The sequence below is a fragment of the Lampetra fluviatilis genome, chromosome 50, assembly GCF_964198595.1.
Source record: "Lampetra fluviatilis chromosome 50, kcLamFluv1.1, whole genome shotgun sequence".
NCBI lineage: Eukaryota > Metazoa > Chordata > Hyperoartia > Petromyzontiformes > Petromyzontidae > Lampetra > Lampetra fluviatilis.
In genome coordinates, this window is record NC_136324.1 from 2,909,904 (window position 1) to 2,927,603 (window position 17,700).

At 45.9% G+C, this 17,700-nt stretch overlaps 1 protein-coding gene across 1 annotated transcript; it reads right to left on the reverse strand.

The window, feature by feature from the left end:
* Positions 1 to 1,500: 1,500 nt before the first annotated feature.
* On the reverse strand, positions 1,501 to 5,213 carry LOC144948625 (uncharacterized). The gene is made up of 2 exons (XM_078878237.1): positions 4,934 to 5,213; positions 1,501 to 3,513 (listed from the first exon to the last, which is right to left on the reverse strand). The coding sequence occupies exon 2, from the start codon at positions 3,507 to 3,509 to the stop codon at positions 2,721 to 2,723; it is 789 nt and encodes a 262-aa protein (XP_078734363.1). The 5' UTR covers positions 3,510 to 3,513; positions 4,934 to 5,213; the 3' UTR covers positions 1,501 to 2,720.
* Between the last annotated feature and the right edge of the window lie 12,487 nt (positions 5,214 to 17,700).

The following is a 17,700-nucleotide window of genomic DNA, read 5'->3' on the forward strand; positions in this document are numbered from 1 at the left end:
GGTTTCCAAAAAGGGTAAACACTATTCTTAATTTTCGTACTGAATTATGGCCTAATCCTAACCCTATGAGCAACATGGCACGACCGAGGCAGGTGAGCCTCCAAGCACGGTTCACAAAATCAATTGTTAAATCCTGGCCGCGTATTTAAATAAAAGATAAATGCCGTCCTGTAGAAATGCGTTGTCCCCACCTCGAATGAGGGTTCATGACCCCCCACGATGTTGCATTGGTAGCCCATTAAATCCCGAACTGTTAACTGCGGGGAATTGGTGTCAATCTTTTATCTGGAGAGCAACATTCCTATGGTAATGTGCTAATCTCACCGCTTACAAATGTGTTTACATTCAGGAGGGTACATTAAACTAACCCAAACCAATCTTACGAACGCGTGCATTACAAAACGCTTTTCAACAGACCTGTTAATTTACCTGGTGTTTATTTACGTGTGGAACTCGAGTGAAGAATCAGCGGCAAAATTATTTGCATATTGTCTCCGTTTGCTTTGGCTCATTTTTAACTGGGTAAAGTCCTTCGTAACACAACTTTACACCAGTTTGCCTCCGATTAGATCATCTTTATAAACGGTTAGAATGCTGCCACTTTAAATCTTGGTCAAAAAGCATGAAAAAGCCTACCACCTAACTACGATTAAGATCTCTTTGCAGTCCCAAACGTACAAAAATTAAGGTAATGATGTTCTGTATTTACCCCAAGAAAGTTTAATCTTCAAGACGTTCTCGGGCGAGTCCCAAATTGAGACCAATAAATGTTGCCAACGAGTAATTCTTCATCATTGGATGAGGCCAGATTATCCAGAAACCCCAGCCACGCATACAAGGCGATAGCACTGAAAAGCACGGCACAGATAGATTCAACAACGCCACTACTGTACTTCCAGCTCGCTGCCCAGTTTTGGAATTTAACAAATATTTACGTGATCCAACTTCTCCCCTCCCCCCCCTACTGGGTTCACATGTGCACACCACCACTCGCGTAGTGTAAACCCCTACGAGGGAAAATCTACGATTAACAAGTTGAGTAAAGTGCATTACATAAAGTGGGACCACAGCGACAGTAAAATGCTCAAGCCGAATATTTTCTCACCCCACTGGTTTGGGGTGAGGTGGGGAAAGAAGGGGTCTCCAGTCACGGGCCTCTCAAGAGAGCTGCTTAGACTCAACGTTGGCCAAGTGGTCTTGGACGTAGCCACACTAAACCAAAACGATCTGCCAAGTATTGTACCCATTTCCACTGCTGGCTGGACACGTCCTCGCGTCTGTCAGGACTGTATAAACACGGATTTAAAAATAACTCCCATTTATTTGAAACTGGTTCGCCGGGTAAGTTGAACCGGGTAATTCTGGATTGCAATTCCAGGGTGCTAACCAATAACCAGCCACGGTGAAATCACAACAGGTGACCAAGTGAACAGCCTTCAACGGTTCCCACACATACCAAGCCACGCCAACAGGGGGCAGCAACAGACCGCACACATGGCCTTAAAAAAACAGTTTTCTTTAATGTTTAAAGAGAAAACGTAAAGTACAGTGGCTCATAATTTAAAAGTTATTACTTTACAAAACGACGAATATTCGTTGTACATTGTGCAGGGCGCGCAGCAGGCAAAATGTACAAGTGTTTTAAGTGGTCTTGCAAAATTGAAGCACAGAAAAAAAATGTCCAACCTTTGTAATGTACGCATTTCGGGTCGGCCGACGCGGCAGATTTAATTTAACATCTTCAAAATACAATTGGGAGGCCATTTCTTAAAAAAACCACGTTTCAACAAAGGCTTCCACTCAAAATCAAATGCAATACATCGAACCAAAAAAAAAATGTACACAACCTTGAAAAAAATGAACGGATTAAAAAAAAAACGTGTATCTCCTTCACACATTTTCGTCTAAACGTTTGAAAAGCAAAAGATCAATGCTGTCGAAGTTTGCGTTTTCTTGAAAGGAAAAAAAACACCACATGCGATGGAGTTTTTGTTGTCGTTTACGAATTAAAACCGCTTGGAATCATAAAAATTCGTGCGTGGCTTACGCATGGGATGGGGTGTGGGCGCTGTCGCCAATAAATATGGGGCTTCTCACTTGCTCCTGATGAAAGGTCAAAAAGACCTCTGAACAAAAGCTACAAAAATCTTCAGTCGGGAGGCAAGGGGGGGGGGGGGTGTGAATTAATCAGCACACGCGTACATGTTTTGCAAGTTCTCACACCCTCAAAATAGAGGGCGAACTTCAGAAAAGGATTCGTTTTTTGCCGTCAATTAACAGTTATTCAACTTGCAACAGGATGCCCCCCCGTACCCCCCACCACCATCCCACAGGCAATATTGTTGTTATTGTTGATGCGAGCACAAGGAGGACGTCACTCTCAAGGGGGGTGCCAAGACGCGGCCTCAAAACTCCCAAAATAAAATCGCACTGGACGCGTTTCAATTTACAAGTCTTGCGAAAAACACACAAATGAATTGGTTTACCTTTATTACTTTTTAATTTACTTTTTTTGCACAAAGTCCTTGAAGTATAATATATTTGTATGTATAGGTGGATGGAAGGGGAGGGGGGCTATGTATAATGAACTGGGGGGGGGGGGGGGAGAAATCGGTGGGTTGTGGATGCAGAGAGATGACAAAGATCAAGGTCCTGGCAACGGCGCCAAAAGTCGAAATAAAAAAAAGCCCCGCACAGAAGAAAAAAAAAATAACTCTTCATCAGTGGGCATACACTCCAGACAGAAAGTCAACCTCATCTTGACCCAACCACAACTCCGGCAACTCTTGCACACGGTCCAGACCCAGCTCCAACACGAGCGACATCAGAAGCTCCTCGTCCAAGGCATCCGCATTTGGCATCGTCGCTGCGTGCGCTGCCGCCGCCGCCGCCGCCACCACTCCCGGGAAAGAGGCTCCCATGTGGCCCATCATGACGCCCCCAACGCCGCCCACGCCACCACCGCCGTGCATGGCCACGCTGTGCCCGTAGTAGCCGTGAGCTCCCACCAGCATGTGACCCGACGCAGCGTAATGCTGCGCGGCGTGCGAGAGGTGGTGACCGCCGCTCGGCAAGTGGTGCAGTTTGTGGGTATGCATCGCAGCCTGCTGCTGCTGCTGCTGTTGTTGTTGCTGCTGATGGTGCTGCTGCAATGCATGCTGTGCGGCAGATGGTGGCGCTTGCTGGTGATGTTGCTGCTGCTGTTGCTGCTGCTGTTGTTGTAGCTGCTGCTGCTGCTGGTGGTGCGCGCTTAGAAAGTGTCCCGGGTGCATGCCACCGTGAGCCACAGCCATGGCCACGTTTCCGGCACCACCTCCTCCGCCCACCATGGTGTGGCCGGGTCGAACTCCCAGCTGGTGGGGCTTGCCCACCCGGCCCATGGCTCCCGGGTGGCCGCTCTGCTGGTACTGCATGCCCGGCGCGTACTGGCGGTAGGGGTAGACCGGGCCAGCCGAAGATCCCGGCAGCATCTGGTGGCTGCTGGCGGACATTATCATCGGCTCGGCCATGTCGCTGATGAGAGGCGGCGAGGATTCGAGGTCGGGAAGAGAAAAATGAGAAGAGGGGAAGGGGGGTTTAGTTAGCAGATGCCGAGGATGATGAAGCGTTGTCTCAAACCAACAAAAGGCCGATGCGATTATTGCGAATACTCGTGCAAAACGTCTATAGAGTACACATCAGGCTACAATGCAGCCAGGAGACATGTGCATAACCACACCAACCGATTCCTCGACTGTTGATAGTGTAGTCCAGCGTTTCGACTAATCAGCACGAGGTTTATCATCATCAGCAAACGATCGATCCACCGCTGGATGACGATCTCCCGCCATCCCCCCCCCCATCCCAAAGCCACCACCATCCCTAACAATGCCGCCGAATCATTCCACCTTGCAACACGCAGCGAATTCATCGCTCCATTCACCTCGCCTTCAGAATACTCTCAATCCGATGCCGCATTCCGGTCACCAATTTCCGATATCTACAACCGCGGCAGTAGTTTTTTTTTCAAATAAAAAAACGCGTCCGAGTATGTTCTGTAAGAACGCTGCTTGCCGCGGTCCACCCAAGTCTCTAAATGTTTCACGCAGGGTTCTGCAATCATCTCACGGCGTAAATCCAGCCCTGCCCCCCCACTCATCGTCCACGTGTTTCATGAACGCGAGCGTGGAACGGCGGCCGCCAAATCGACAGCAGCACTTCTGTGTCCCACGACACAGCGGCTCGCGTATGGACACACGGCTAGGTACAGCTCACGGATAATAGCAGACCACCTCCCCCACCCCTCCCCGTGGTCAATTGTGATTTATTTGCAAAATTGCACGACGTCGATTATTGTAGCCATCAACCCCCACAACGGTTACCGATCTAGGAGACAAAAAACGTTTAATTTGCCATCAGCTGGACAAAATCGCCCTGTCGCTACATGGCGGCGTTGCAACTCGCTCACCCCTAAACCACACAAACATCGTCTACAAGCAAGCACCCATCCGCTCCGATTCTTTGGTGGGGGACGAGATTGGTGGGTCAACCAAACGCAGACTGCCGAGTTAAAACGCGTAGGGGACTTTCGCGACCAATATCCACACAGGTTTTTTTGCGTTAGGATCTGCATTATAGCAAACGGTTAACTCAGCCACTCGACACACAAAGCAACTGGCTACATCATCCCAGGAGCAACAGAACCACCACCACCAAACCACCACCATTCGTGCCCGCAGCAAGACTCCAACTCAACAACAGTCAACCCCGCAAGGCACCATTGTTCGCTTGTAAAGTGCCATCCCATCATCATCCTCCTCCTCCTCACCCACCCACCCGCCCGCCTCTCCCACCACAAGCACCCATGGGGACACAGTTGGATGGCCCAGTAAAAGCAATGGGGCCCCCCCAAGACAAACCCCCACACACACACAACAAGAGAAAGAAGACTCACCTCTTGAATGCGCCGTAGCCTTCCAAATCCGCGGACGTTGGAGCGCCTCGCGCGGTCGTTTTTGCTCGCGGTCTCGCCGGCCGCGTCCTACAACTCTTGGGGGTGGTGGGTAGGGGGGGGGTTGCCCCGCTTATCGCCTTCGTCGATGATATCCCTCCGCAGAGACACAAAAGGCCGACTACAACCACAACCAACACCACCACCACCACAGCCGCCGTGCACCACGCTACTCCACAATGAAAACAACCGCGTCCCGACTTAGTGGCTCCGCGCTTCTCCCCTTTATATACCCGAGGTGGAGGGGCGGAGGGAGGGGTGGGAAGCTAAACCCGGCTGGCGGCACACGGCGGAACGGATCGCGCTAGAACGGCGGTGCCGGACGAGGCGACGCCGACGTCGCTAGTTTCTCGCCGTCGTTTCAATCCGGCGCGCTCACCGCCGCCGCGTCGTTACGCCTCCTGCGAATGGCGCGGGTCCGTTCGTTAAAAATGATCGCCCGCGTGAAAAGGCGTCGGTTTGCGATCCGCACCAACGACTCCTGTCCGCGCTTTGCGGATTACCGCGACGCGAACGCGGGAGTTGTGGGGGAGGGGGAGCGCGCGAGCGGGGTGGGTGAGACGTGCGGCCAATGGGCGACGAGCTCGTGCCCCACGTGACCGCGACTTGGGATGTTGCTGGGCTGAGCGGGAGGTGGTCGCGCAAGCATGCACCGACACCAATCGGTTTTTTTTGTCAATGCACGCGACATACGGACTCTACCATGCACCAACTTTGCCAATGAACACTCCACAATGCCTTATGGTGTTGTTGTTGTTATGCAACTACAGCATGTGAATTGCATCCACGTCTTGTCATTCGAGATACACGGGCGGGGAGAGAGGAGGGGTGGGTTAAATAGAGGGCCATCACATGATTACACAAGTCCATTAATTGGTTTCACTGTTTGCACGCGTGCAATGTAAATGTTATGCTTGCGTATTTCCTGTTGTGTGCATTGTGGATGATGTACATTGTGTATGATATGTACATTGTGTATGATGTACACACAAACACGTTGTTGTGTCTGGCGCCAAGTCTGCCTTTTGAACATGGAAATACCTTCCTCAAGGTTATTTTCAAATGTCATCTATTGCACACACGCGCATCTTCAAAAGGTGCAGGCGCAGACTCTGCAATTGCTTGATCATGCCATGCTGGCAGAAGGGCGACTCTTCCAAATGTTGGTAGAGGTAGAAGTTCCCACACTTTACCCCACCATAGACGCCCTGCCCACCGATCGACTCACTGTGGTGGTGGTGTGCCCATTTATACTGCCGAGTGGACAGACGCAGGAATTTGAAGAAACTTGCCAATTTTTGTTGACCCGGACAAGGAGATTATAGGAAGACGACCATTTACACCACTGTAGCATCACAGTGTCTCTGTGTGTGTCTAGTATATATAACAGGACATGCCCCAACAGGCTGTGAAGGCTATATGGGGGGTGGGGGGGATCTTTGTCTTTGTTATATCCATGTAATTTGGGAGGGGAAAATTAACTCCTTGATGCAGCTAATTCGGCTGTGACGGTCCCACCTGATGACGGAGACTTGTGTTGCCTCCGAAACGTCGTGATTTTTTATTTTATTTTATTTTTTATTAATTTTGATGTTTTACCTACGTGACTATACCGAAAAAATCTAAGAATATGATTCCTTGCAGTCACGAAAGCTTCAAATCTAGAAGAAAATTAACTCATTGTACTTTGGTGAGGTTATCCAAAATCTTGGAAGGCATTCAAAAGTCATCAAATGTTGATGAGTCATTGCACCTCAGTTGAGTTCATCTCTACTCGATCTGACAGCACCCACCATACGACCCCCACCTTAGCCCACATAACTCGTCCAGTGTATTCGATATCGTTATTACCTCTTGGTAGTACATATTTTACCTTTTGTGCAATTTAACTGAAGCACCAAATGTTTTTTTATGGACATATTTACTGTACTGTGTGACCACCCCCCCCCCCCCAAATGTTTTCCTTTGCACATTAATTTCTGTTTTAAATAAACCTTAATTATGTAGAAATAAAAAAAAGTTTTAAATAATTAAATGGGGGGGGGGGGGGTCACAGGACATCTGGACCACTCTGTACACATTACTAGAAGCATCATTATATAAGCAGCTATGATTATCTACTGCTGGATGAAAGTAATCGCCACTTGATGACGATTGCTTGTGTTGCAGTCGAAACGTCGTGAGATTTTTTGTTTGTTTTATATTTTTGTTATTTTATTATTTCCCTTCTACGTGACTTTACCGAAAGAACCAAGAATATAGCACGCGTAGTGATAAGTAATCATATTTGCTGTGAATAATGTATTTGGTGATATTTCATCATCATCATCATTTTATGCGCTGTGAAGATGGAGCCATTGCCCGAAATGTCGTCTGTTATCTACATTTTCGCCATTTTTAAGGCAGTGTTATTGATGCACGTGTTGAGTTGTTGATTGCTTCATCACCACTGCAACCTGAATTGTCACAAAAACAAGATGCAGTGCCATGCACGTAGCGTTTCAACAGACTCGGGTGTTGGTGAGGTAGTTATAACAACTTCGAATGCACACACATTTTATGTATTTTTTTACTTCTAGGAATGCATGCAGTCATCCTCAGATTGGTATGACTCGATGTCCTCACCGGCCCCATAACGCAACCCCTTGTTATTGAAACAGGCGGGTTGGCACTCTGGGATTTGAGTCGGTGGGTGGGTTTTTTTTAGCAGTTCCCAAATCAGCGATGAGCTCATTAAATATCACAGAGGCATGCGTTTACGCTAATTAAAGAATCGGAGAGAGAGGGAGAGAGGGAGAAACAAACGTACAGTCGCTAAGCTTTAACAAAGACAGACAGACACCCAGACGCACCACACACGCCTCGTGTATAAGCTGCGATTATTGTGCGCTGCGGTTGTTAATGATTAAGTTGCTCTGTGTGGTTGCTGTCGTACGGTTGCAATGGTTATGGCAACGTTTCACTTTGCATATATTCAGAGGTCGCCGGTTCCAACCTCCCGAGGTGGCATTTTAAACTATTTCTGGCCATTCCAGCGACATCAGAAGTGGGTACACCAAACAGGCGATGGGTTAGCCATGCGATCTTTACAGGAATCGATCCGTGTTTACTCTACCAACGGGATCCGTGAGATATTGGGATCGCCTTCTACTCAGTACTCCCGAGGTCAAGGCTCTGTTCCTGCAGGGGCTGATCAGAATAGTTTGAGATATTTAAATGCCGTCTTAAACTGGCCTTTAGCCCCCAGCTCTGGCCGTTTACCATGCAGGTTATGTTTATCTCCTGCATTCCATACACAGCGCTCATTGCATTGGTTGGATCTACGGATGAAATGCGCCTTTACAAATGTAACTTATAATTATTATGGTCGCGTTTGGTGGGGTAAAGTGTGGGTACTCTCACCGCTTCCAAGACATCTGGTTCAGCGTGGAAGAGTAGGCCAAAAACACCCTCTGTGTGGGATCTCTAGAGCTCCCTCCAAATGGAAGCCCTTCCACCAGCAGGCACGTAAAGTGAGACACTGTCGAGCTGAAACTTTATAATGTTGTGCGTAAGTAACAATGCCAACCGAGGAGCGGAATGAGTCTCAGAGGACGTATGCCGGAGGAGATGGAGCGGTAAAATCCGTCGGTGCTAGAGGAATTATTGTATCGCAGAACTGTGAGAGACGGAAAATGTTAATAGGGGCATTCAGCCAGCAGTGGATAGACAATTGAAAATGATTATGACGATGAGATTTGGCAATCGCGAGAGATACTAAGAGGTAATTACGAATATTATAAAGTATTCCTAAGGTGACGTCGAGAGTCGGTCAGAGCCAGGGAGTAATTGCAGCCGGGTCCTATCCAGGTCTCACACGGCACACCACATCCAGTATAGCGCTCGCTATGGCTACGAGTCGCACACCTGAGTATGTTGATGATGATGATGAAATGCAAACGCATCTCAATAGAATGTAGAAAAATATGGGAGACAACAGAGAGAGGACATAACCAGTCGAGATGGAAACAAAATCAACAGTGCCAAATGTGGCTATACAATACAATACAGTGCACGACTTGGTTATTGAATACAATGAACACACAAGAGGTGGAGCGATGCGGTGGTGTCGCTGCGGTTAGCACATTCCCCTGGCCAAGGCTATAACATCAGTGGCGAGTTTTATCTGGACAGTCGCCCCTTGAACAACGCGGACTGGGCAGGCAGCGTGCTGCAGATTGGCAAAAACTAAAACAAAAAAACACGGAGGGGGAGGGCTTTCATCCGGCAGTGGATTGATACAGGGCTATAGATCACTTCGCTCTGCATTGATGAAGGGCAAAAGCATCCCCATGCAACACTGGATAAAGGAGGTTACTTGATCCTGTCCAACTCTAGAGAGATTGTGTTTCAGTTGTTTACTGTGGCGGTGGGTTGTGTATCACAACCCGCAATGAATAAATCTGGCCAAACTGCAACCTCCATTCATTGGGAGATGTAACGTCTGACATTGTTCACTGTTGTAGGAAGAGTTGATGCAATAATGTACATGCTCTTTTGTTTTTTTTCGGTAAAGTCACGTAGGTAGGTAAAACAATTAATAGAATAAAATAAATTGAAACGACTAAATTAAATCACGACGTTTCGGAGGCAACACAAGCTTCCTTCATCAGGTGTAAAAAAAAGGCACAGCAAAATAACTGTAGCGATAGTTATTTTTTTTTCTCTCGCTACAGTTATTTTGCTGTGCCTTTTTTACACCTGATGAAGGAAGCTTGTGTTGCCTCCGAAACGTCGTGATTTCATTTAGTTGTTTTCATTTATTTTATTTTATTAATTGTTTTACCTACGTGACTTTACCGAAAAAACCAAAGAGTAAGAATCCTTGCAGTCACGAAAGCTTCAAATCTAGAACAATAATGTACAGCTTACAAAAAAAACCCCCATCACGTTAAAGTAGCCAGGCATCTGCGCTTAATATGGCTAAATTCAAGCTCTGAGAATGAGATATCGGTTTGACCTGTCATGCGACGGACATTGCTCTCATATAGCAGAGCGGGTGGGCCCTAAGTGTTTCTCTTCACTGTGGACTTGAGGTCACTTAAGGGGCTCTCAAACGTAGGTCTATTGATGTCTTGTTTTCGGGGACCCGTTTCGCTAGCAGGAAGCTTCGCTACTGCACGTTGAGATAACCAACATGATGCCGAAAGCACAATCTAGAGTTATAATTCTGGAGAAAAAAACAAATATAAATTTTAAAAAATGTACAGCCCTTCGTCGGCTATGGATATGATGTGACCACACTTTGTTTGTCGTGCTGCTTGTTGCTGGCTGCGTAGAAGTTTCTGGGCCTTTCGACCTGCGTTCAACAACCTTAATTTAAATATAAATATATATTCATTACCTCAATCCGTGGGGCGGGGGGGCGGCGGACACTACACAGACAATGTGAAACACACTTTAAACAAATGTTAAACGCCAAACAAAGCTTTTATCATGCATTCTCTAACGGAGAATGGTGGAGGCTTGGGGGATGCCTTCATCCAGCAGTGGATTGACCATGGCTCTAGCTCTCAAATGATCTCACCCCTCCCCACCACTGTGTGTATACGAGCTCAGGCTGCAGCGGTCATCGCTTTATTCTAGATTTGAAGCTTTCGTGACTGCAAGGATTCGTACTCTTAGGTTTTTTTCGGTAAAGTCACGTAGGTAAAAAGAAAAAATAACAATAGAAATAATAAAATAAATAAAATTATAAATCACGACGTTTCGGAGGCAACACAAGTCTCCGTCATCAGGTGGGACCGTCACAGCTAAATTGTTTTATTAATACAGTAAATTCAGCTGTGACGGTCCCACCTGATGACGGAGACTTGTGTTGCCTCCGAAACGTCGTGATTTATTATTTTATTTCTATAATTACTTCATTTATTTTAAAAATGTATAAACTATTAATGCATTATTTATTTATTATTTATTTGTTTTTACCTACGTGACTTTACCGAAAAAAACCTAAGAGTATGGCCATCGCTTAATTGGAACACTTTTTTTTTGCATTTTGTGCGGAGCTTGAGGATGCATTCACACTTTCGATAGGCGAGGGCAGCTTCTCGAGTGGTTGCAGGAGAACGAACGCTGATTTCACTGAACTGAAGCGGACACTCGTTTTTTTTGTTATGTTCATGAGCACGTTCGGCCCGAAGGTTTGAATCAAAACCAAAGCCACTTGTGTTTTAAACATTGCACCCATTTCGTTAATTTTTTGTTTATTTCGTAAGTATCTATTTTCTACGAGGTGCAGGCCACTCGATGTGGCATGCCGGGTGCACACACACGGGGGCTTGCCTTTACAACACGGGGCGACTCTCATCTTTGTTGGCATGTGGCTACGAAACCGCACAATGAGAACGAGTTGAGTGGTTTAGAAACCTGTTTCACCACACGGGGGGTGGGTGCTGTGGTCAGGCAGGAGAAGGGTCCTTTTCACCTTTACTGCAGACTTGCACCCACCTTTGGTTCCTATGATCGGTGTTACATTGTTTTTATCGCTTTATTGTGGTGATTTCGAAAACGTTTTGGTTTAGCCATGTTTGTTTGTTGTAGTAGAGAGTTAGACTGATAGATTTAATATAAATTGTCTTATGGTTGTTATTGCTTGACTTGCATGCTACGGGGATTTTTGCACACAGCGTTGATGCTCGGTGCTTTTTCTGGAAGACTTTGCTGTTTTTTCCTGGATTTTTCTGTTTGCGCGTCGTCATTTTTAGATGTTCTTTGTTCATGTTTTTGTTTGTTGCGGTTGCACCCGATTCAAGAGCCGAATGGCTCACAGGGTTACACCTAATACATAAACTGAAACTGAAGAACAATGGTAAATGTTAATCGATGAATAGGTTTGATGAAACAATTTAAGTTGTACTTACGTGTTCGTGTTTGATTTGAGTCTCGACGGCTTCCCTTCTAAAACAATCTGGCCGTGCCTCGCACCTCCAGAAAGGGCATCACCCACCCCGGGGTGCGTGCGTACAGCCCAGGTGAAGAATCACTTTTGTAAACGATTAACAAATACATTAGACAAGTCAAATTACAGTAGTCCAATTGCACCCCCCACCCCCGACCCCACATTGGCTGATGGAGTTTGCTTGGAAAGGATGTAACGAGTTCTTTAGATCTGGGATATCCGATTAAGTAATCGATGCCTGTCGATTATCCGGTTAATTTGCTCGAACTAAGATCGGATGAAGTCGGTAGAAAAAAAACACAAGTGGGGCATCTGCGCTCAATCGGGTTGATTGTGATCTGTGAAAAAAAAGAGATTCATAGCTCATCGGATTCCTCCAGTATGAAGCAAATATTCTGATCTTGTTTGGCGAGGCGATAACTCCAGGAGGCCAGCGATGAATCTCATTTGCATTCAGCGGAGATGTCCCGGGTCACCGCCGTGACAAAAGCAGACACACAACGAAATAATGTACGCACTGTATCCCCGTTGCAATGAAGCAAAATATAAATCGGTGCCAAAACAACGGCGTCACACAAGAACGTCGAGAAATACCGCAAACGACGACACCGTACGACGACTACAATATTCAACTCTAAACCAAAAAAAACCATTTCTCTCCCAATGAAAGTTGCTTCGGAGAAAATACTTTATTATTTCGATTTAAAGCTTTCGTGACTGCAGGGATTCATCTTCTTTGTTCTTTCGGTGAAGTCACGTAGAATGGACATAATAAAATAATAAAAATAAAACATAATAAAATAATTCTACTTTATTATTATTATTTTGTTGTCATTGTTCAATTCAAAGCGATACAAATATTGAGCATAGCATTAACACGCGTGGTTTATTTTCTCATTTACAGTACAATGATATGGGGGGGGGGGGGCCCCCCGTTACCCGGGGTTATATATTTTCCGGAGTTCAGCCCCGGGCAGCTTGCGGTTGAAAGAACCCCCAGACCGACCGGCTGGATGTCTGGGCAGACAGCCAGTGCAGAGGACGTGTTTATACAAATACTGGTGAGATCCAGTGTTAACCACACACACACACCACCAACAACCACACTCCCTCCCTCGCTCGCTTCTCCCCATTCTCTCGTTTTTCGTTTTCCAGCCACTCATTCCCAATCATTCTTTACATCCACCGCTGCGTCCCACACAACACACAAATATACTCTCTCACACACACTGTTTACACACACACATACACTCACACACACACACATACACTCACACACACACACTGTTTACACACACGCATACACTCACACACACACACATACACTCACACACACACACATACACTCACACACACACAAATATACTCTCTCACACACACACATACACTCACACATACACTCTCTCACACACATTGTTTACACACACACACATACACTCACACACACACACTGTTAACACACACACACACACACTGTTTACACACACACATATACTCACACACACACATATACTCACTCACACACACTGTTTACACACACACACACACACAAATATACTCACACACACACATATACTCACTCACACACACTGTTTACACACACACACAAATATACTCACACACACACACACTGTTTAAAAACACACACATACACTCACACACTGTTTACACACACACACACAAATATACTCACACACATACACACTGTTTACAAACACACACATACACTCACACACACACACTGTTTACACACACACACAAATATACTCACACGTACACACACAGACACGTACACACACAGACACATGCACACAGACACATGCACACAGACACGTACACACACACAGACACGTGCACACACAGACACACGCACACAGACACACGCACACAGACACGTACACACACACAGACACACACACAGACACATGCACACAGACACATGCACACAGACACAGACACACACAGACACGTACACACACACACACACACGTGCACACACAGACACGTACACACACAGACACATGCACACATGCACACACACACACACACAGACACACGTACACACACAGACACGTGCACACGTGCACACACACGCGCGTGCACACACTGGTTGTGTGTGCACGCGCGCACGTGCACAACAGGCTCAGTGACGTGACACGCTACCCCCTCCTCGTGGTCGACTCGTCGCCATATGGTGCGAAATGTAAACATTAGCACTGGGGAGACAAAGGCGGCCCGGGCGTCGTTATGGCCTTCATAGGTGCACGCTAACAGCACTTGCCCCAACATGCCGTGCAGGCTACGCGGGGTATATTTGTCTTTTTTTTACGATGCAAAAAAAACTATCTAAGATATGCACCGGCAAAAATGATCAAAGTTGATAGTGATAATAGCAATAATCTACAGCCCTTTCTCAATCCACTGCTGGATGAAGGTCGTGGCAGTCCTTTGTCCATGTTTCACCACGCGTATGAACCGGTGCAAGCAGCTCTACCGCATCATCGCGATCTGCTGATTTGAGATTGCCTGGCCAGAGAAGTGACTATAAGTGAGTCGGGGTTCAAGGTGCAGTCAACTCGCAATTTGCACGTGCAGTGATGAATACAATACAGTCCTCTACTACATAGGTGTATGTGCAGTGCTGCATTAAGAAGAGCCATATTCCCAAAACGTCGGCCATCTATATAAAAATGCGTGTTTATGTGTGTGTGTACTGCAGCGTTAATGATTAATACGGCGAATTACGTTTGAGTGTGAGTTATACAGTGGATACGGGTCGGTAACCTTGCATCAGGTGACAAAGAGTTATTCTGCTAACGCGACATTGTCGATGCAAGCTCGTGGCACGCAACACACACACACACGAAGGCTCTCGGATGGTCCGATGTTTACATTTTTGTTTGTTACAATCGCGACGTTGCGTTTTGTAAGCGTCATGATGAATCGATACACTCGGAGGCAATTCACCGACATCATCAAATATCGTGAAACAAAATAATTCCTGCAATTCTTGATTTTAATAAAATGACTTCGCATTAGACGTCGGTTTGAAACTGATCTGCACTGTATATCATGGATACATGGCTAGTCGTTGCAGTAAGTTTTTCAACAGTTGAATGAGTCAGTGGAATTGAGTCATCATTTCAATGGGAATGTACCCAAGATTGATTATTTATGCACAATTACAAATGTCTCTTTTTTTCCAGAATCTAACAAACAAAAAAAGTACGTGTGATGCAGCGTTGGCAGTGGTGCACAAAGCACAAACAACACAAACGCCACTCATCTGTCAATAACATCACAATAGGCAACGTTTGGAGTAATGGCACGTCTATCATAGAGAAATCATATTCGACATTGTTACCAATGAGTTTTTGCGGAATTTCATCGACAGCGTGATTGATGAATGTGGTGGATGAGAGGTAAACCTTTTGCTAAATCCTCTTGCCCACGTGGTTGGGTGACCTCAACATTGCCCATGACTCTATTCTGTTCCCAATTATCCTCCTCAACAATATAAACAATATTTTAATACACGGATTACACGAAACAGAGCCATTACTTGTGAAGCCCTTCATTCAGCAGTGGATTGATCATGGCAGATGATGATCTTGATGACATGGGATAGTGAATAGCGATGAGTTTGGAAGGTCTTCATCCAGAAGTGGATAAAGCATGGAGGATGATGAATTAAAAATGAACTTTGATGAGAAAAAGCACGGCGCGAACTACTCAATTTAGAAAAATATTTATCACAATAGAAATCGTTTGCCAACGCAGTAGTGTATCGTCAGCGCCAGAGTGCCACTAGGGGGCTTGGGACGCTGAAGCCCAGGGCCTCTGATTGTTACAGACACCCCCCCTCCCAAAAAAACTAATTATATAGAGTGCTTGATAACGTGTGAAACACAATACTGGTGCAGCAAGATGACAAACCGTCTTGGTAATTTGGTAATCAAAAGCCGTTGCAGCACGACTTGTGTGCCGACATTAAAATCGTTTTTATTCGTTTTAACTCTTTTTTGTCTAATATTGTTGATACCCAAGGTGAATCTTGCAAAATGGTACTTTCCTGGTGTGGCTTGACTTCTTACGAATGTGAAACAAAATAAACTTGACTTGATTACAAATTTGTGCGTTACATGTTTTAAAAAAAATTGTAAGTGAAATAAACCCCAAGATTTAATCAAGTCAAGTATTTTTTTAAAATCGTTTAACCAGCTGAGAACTCAAGAGATGTGGAGATAGTCTCATTTGTAAGACTGACCCTGGGGGCACTTGAAGTGCAGATGCAACTCGTGAAATCGTGGGGCTTCTGCACAACAACCGTTCAATGTCTTTCTCAGGAGAAGCAAACCACGTGAACCATCTCCCGAGATGCCCTGCAGCACCACAATGCTATACTCCTCAAGATGTGGCGATGCCCAAAACCAGAAGTAGTGGCCTGTGTTGATTGTTGGGGAAATACTCCCGAATATGTTGGAGAGGAGACACGAAGGGCAGAATAAGGACGCGAATAGAAATCGGCGGAAAAACAACTGCGTCTTTGCGAGAAATCGAAAATATTGCACCAACGTAAATCGGTGTGAAGTCGGTGATATTTAGACTGCAGTACTTGTACCGTACAATCGAAAATTACGCAACAAAAACACTTTGGACAGATATCGGCTGACTATTATACTCTTGTGTAAACAGACAAGGATGCGTGTCGGCAAGTAAATTGAATAACAATGAATGACGTGTTTGGCATCGTACACGGACGCTGGTGAAACATTAAAGGGAAGGAACCGATTGACACAAAGTGAGCCCCCCACGAAACTAGACTGCTCAGGGGCCTCCCGTCCAAACTTAACCCAGGCTTGTGTCTCCTCCAGTGCGGGTGGCACGTGTCGCACTGTATAAGGAAGATGCATGACTTTCTCACTTCCCCTTCGTGCTTTGAATGTCGCCAAACCCAAAAAAAACCTCTCATAACGTGTACCATGTGTCAGTCGAGACCATCAGTGCTGTGCAGACGCGTTGTTGAATTGTTTCCATTGGGGTTATATTTCAAGAAAGAGTAGCAATTAACTGCGTCCTCCTCCTGTACCAGTGAAAGGTACTCTTCATCGATCATCATGTATACCTCGCCTGGTATACAGGAGGATCGTGAGATCGATCCCGACCCCGACGCCTATATATTTAGAGTCCGTGGGTTGTCCCCGTGGTCGCGTGGATTTTTCTAGAATCAGCATCACGCGTTTAGAGTATTCGGCTGCTATACATTTCCACGTGATAAGCCACTTCGTTGAGCTATCATTTGTGGTGGCCAGGTCGCTTCTGAAAACGAACTATGATGCTCAGTGAGCCTTACCTGGTAAAATGAAAAAGTTCACTTTTATCTTCTTGGTTCTTTCGGTAAAGTCACGTAGAAGGGAAATAAAGTAATTAAAAGAAAACATAATAAAATAATTCTCACGACGTTTCGGCCACAACGCAAGCAGCCGTCCTCAGGTGAAGAACAGGTCTGTCGGAAAAACAACGGCTGCTTGCGTTGTGGCCGAAACGTCGTGAGAATTGTATTTCATTGTTTTATTTTTATTATTGTATTATTTCCCTTCTACGCGACTTTACCGAAAGAACCAAGAAGATGAATCCCTGCAGTCACGAAAGCTTTAAATCGAAAGTTCACTTTTAGTTTGAAAGTTAAACACGTGATGCAATGGGCGCTTTGTCAGGCGAAGGTTATTGTGGTTGTTGTCGCTATCAGCCTGGAACTTCCAACTGTTCC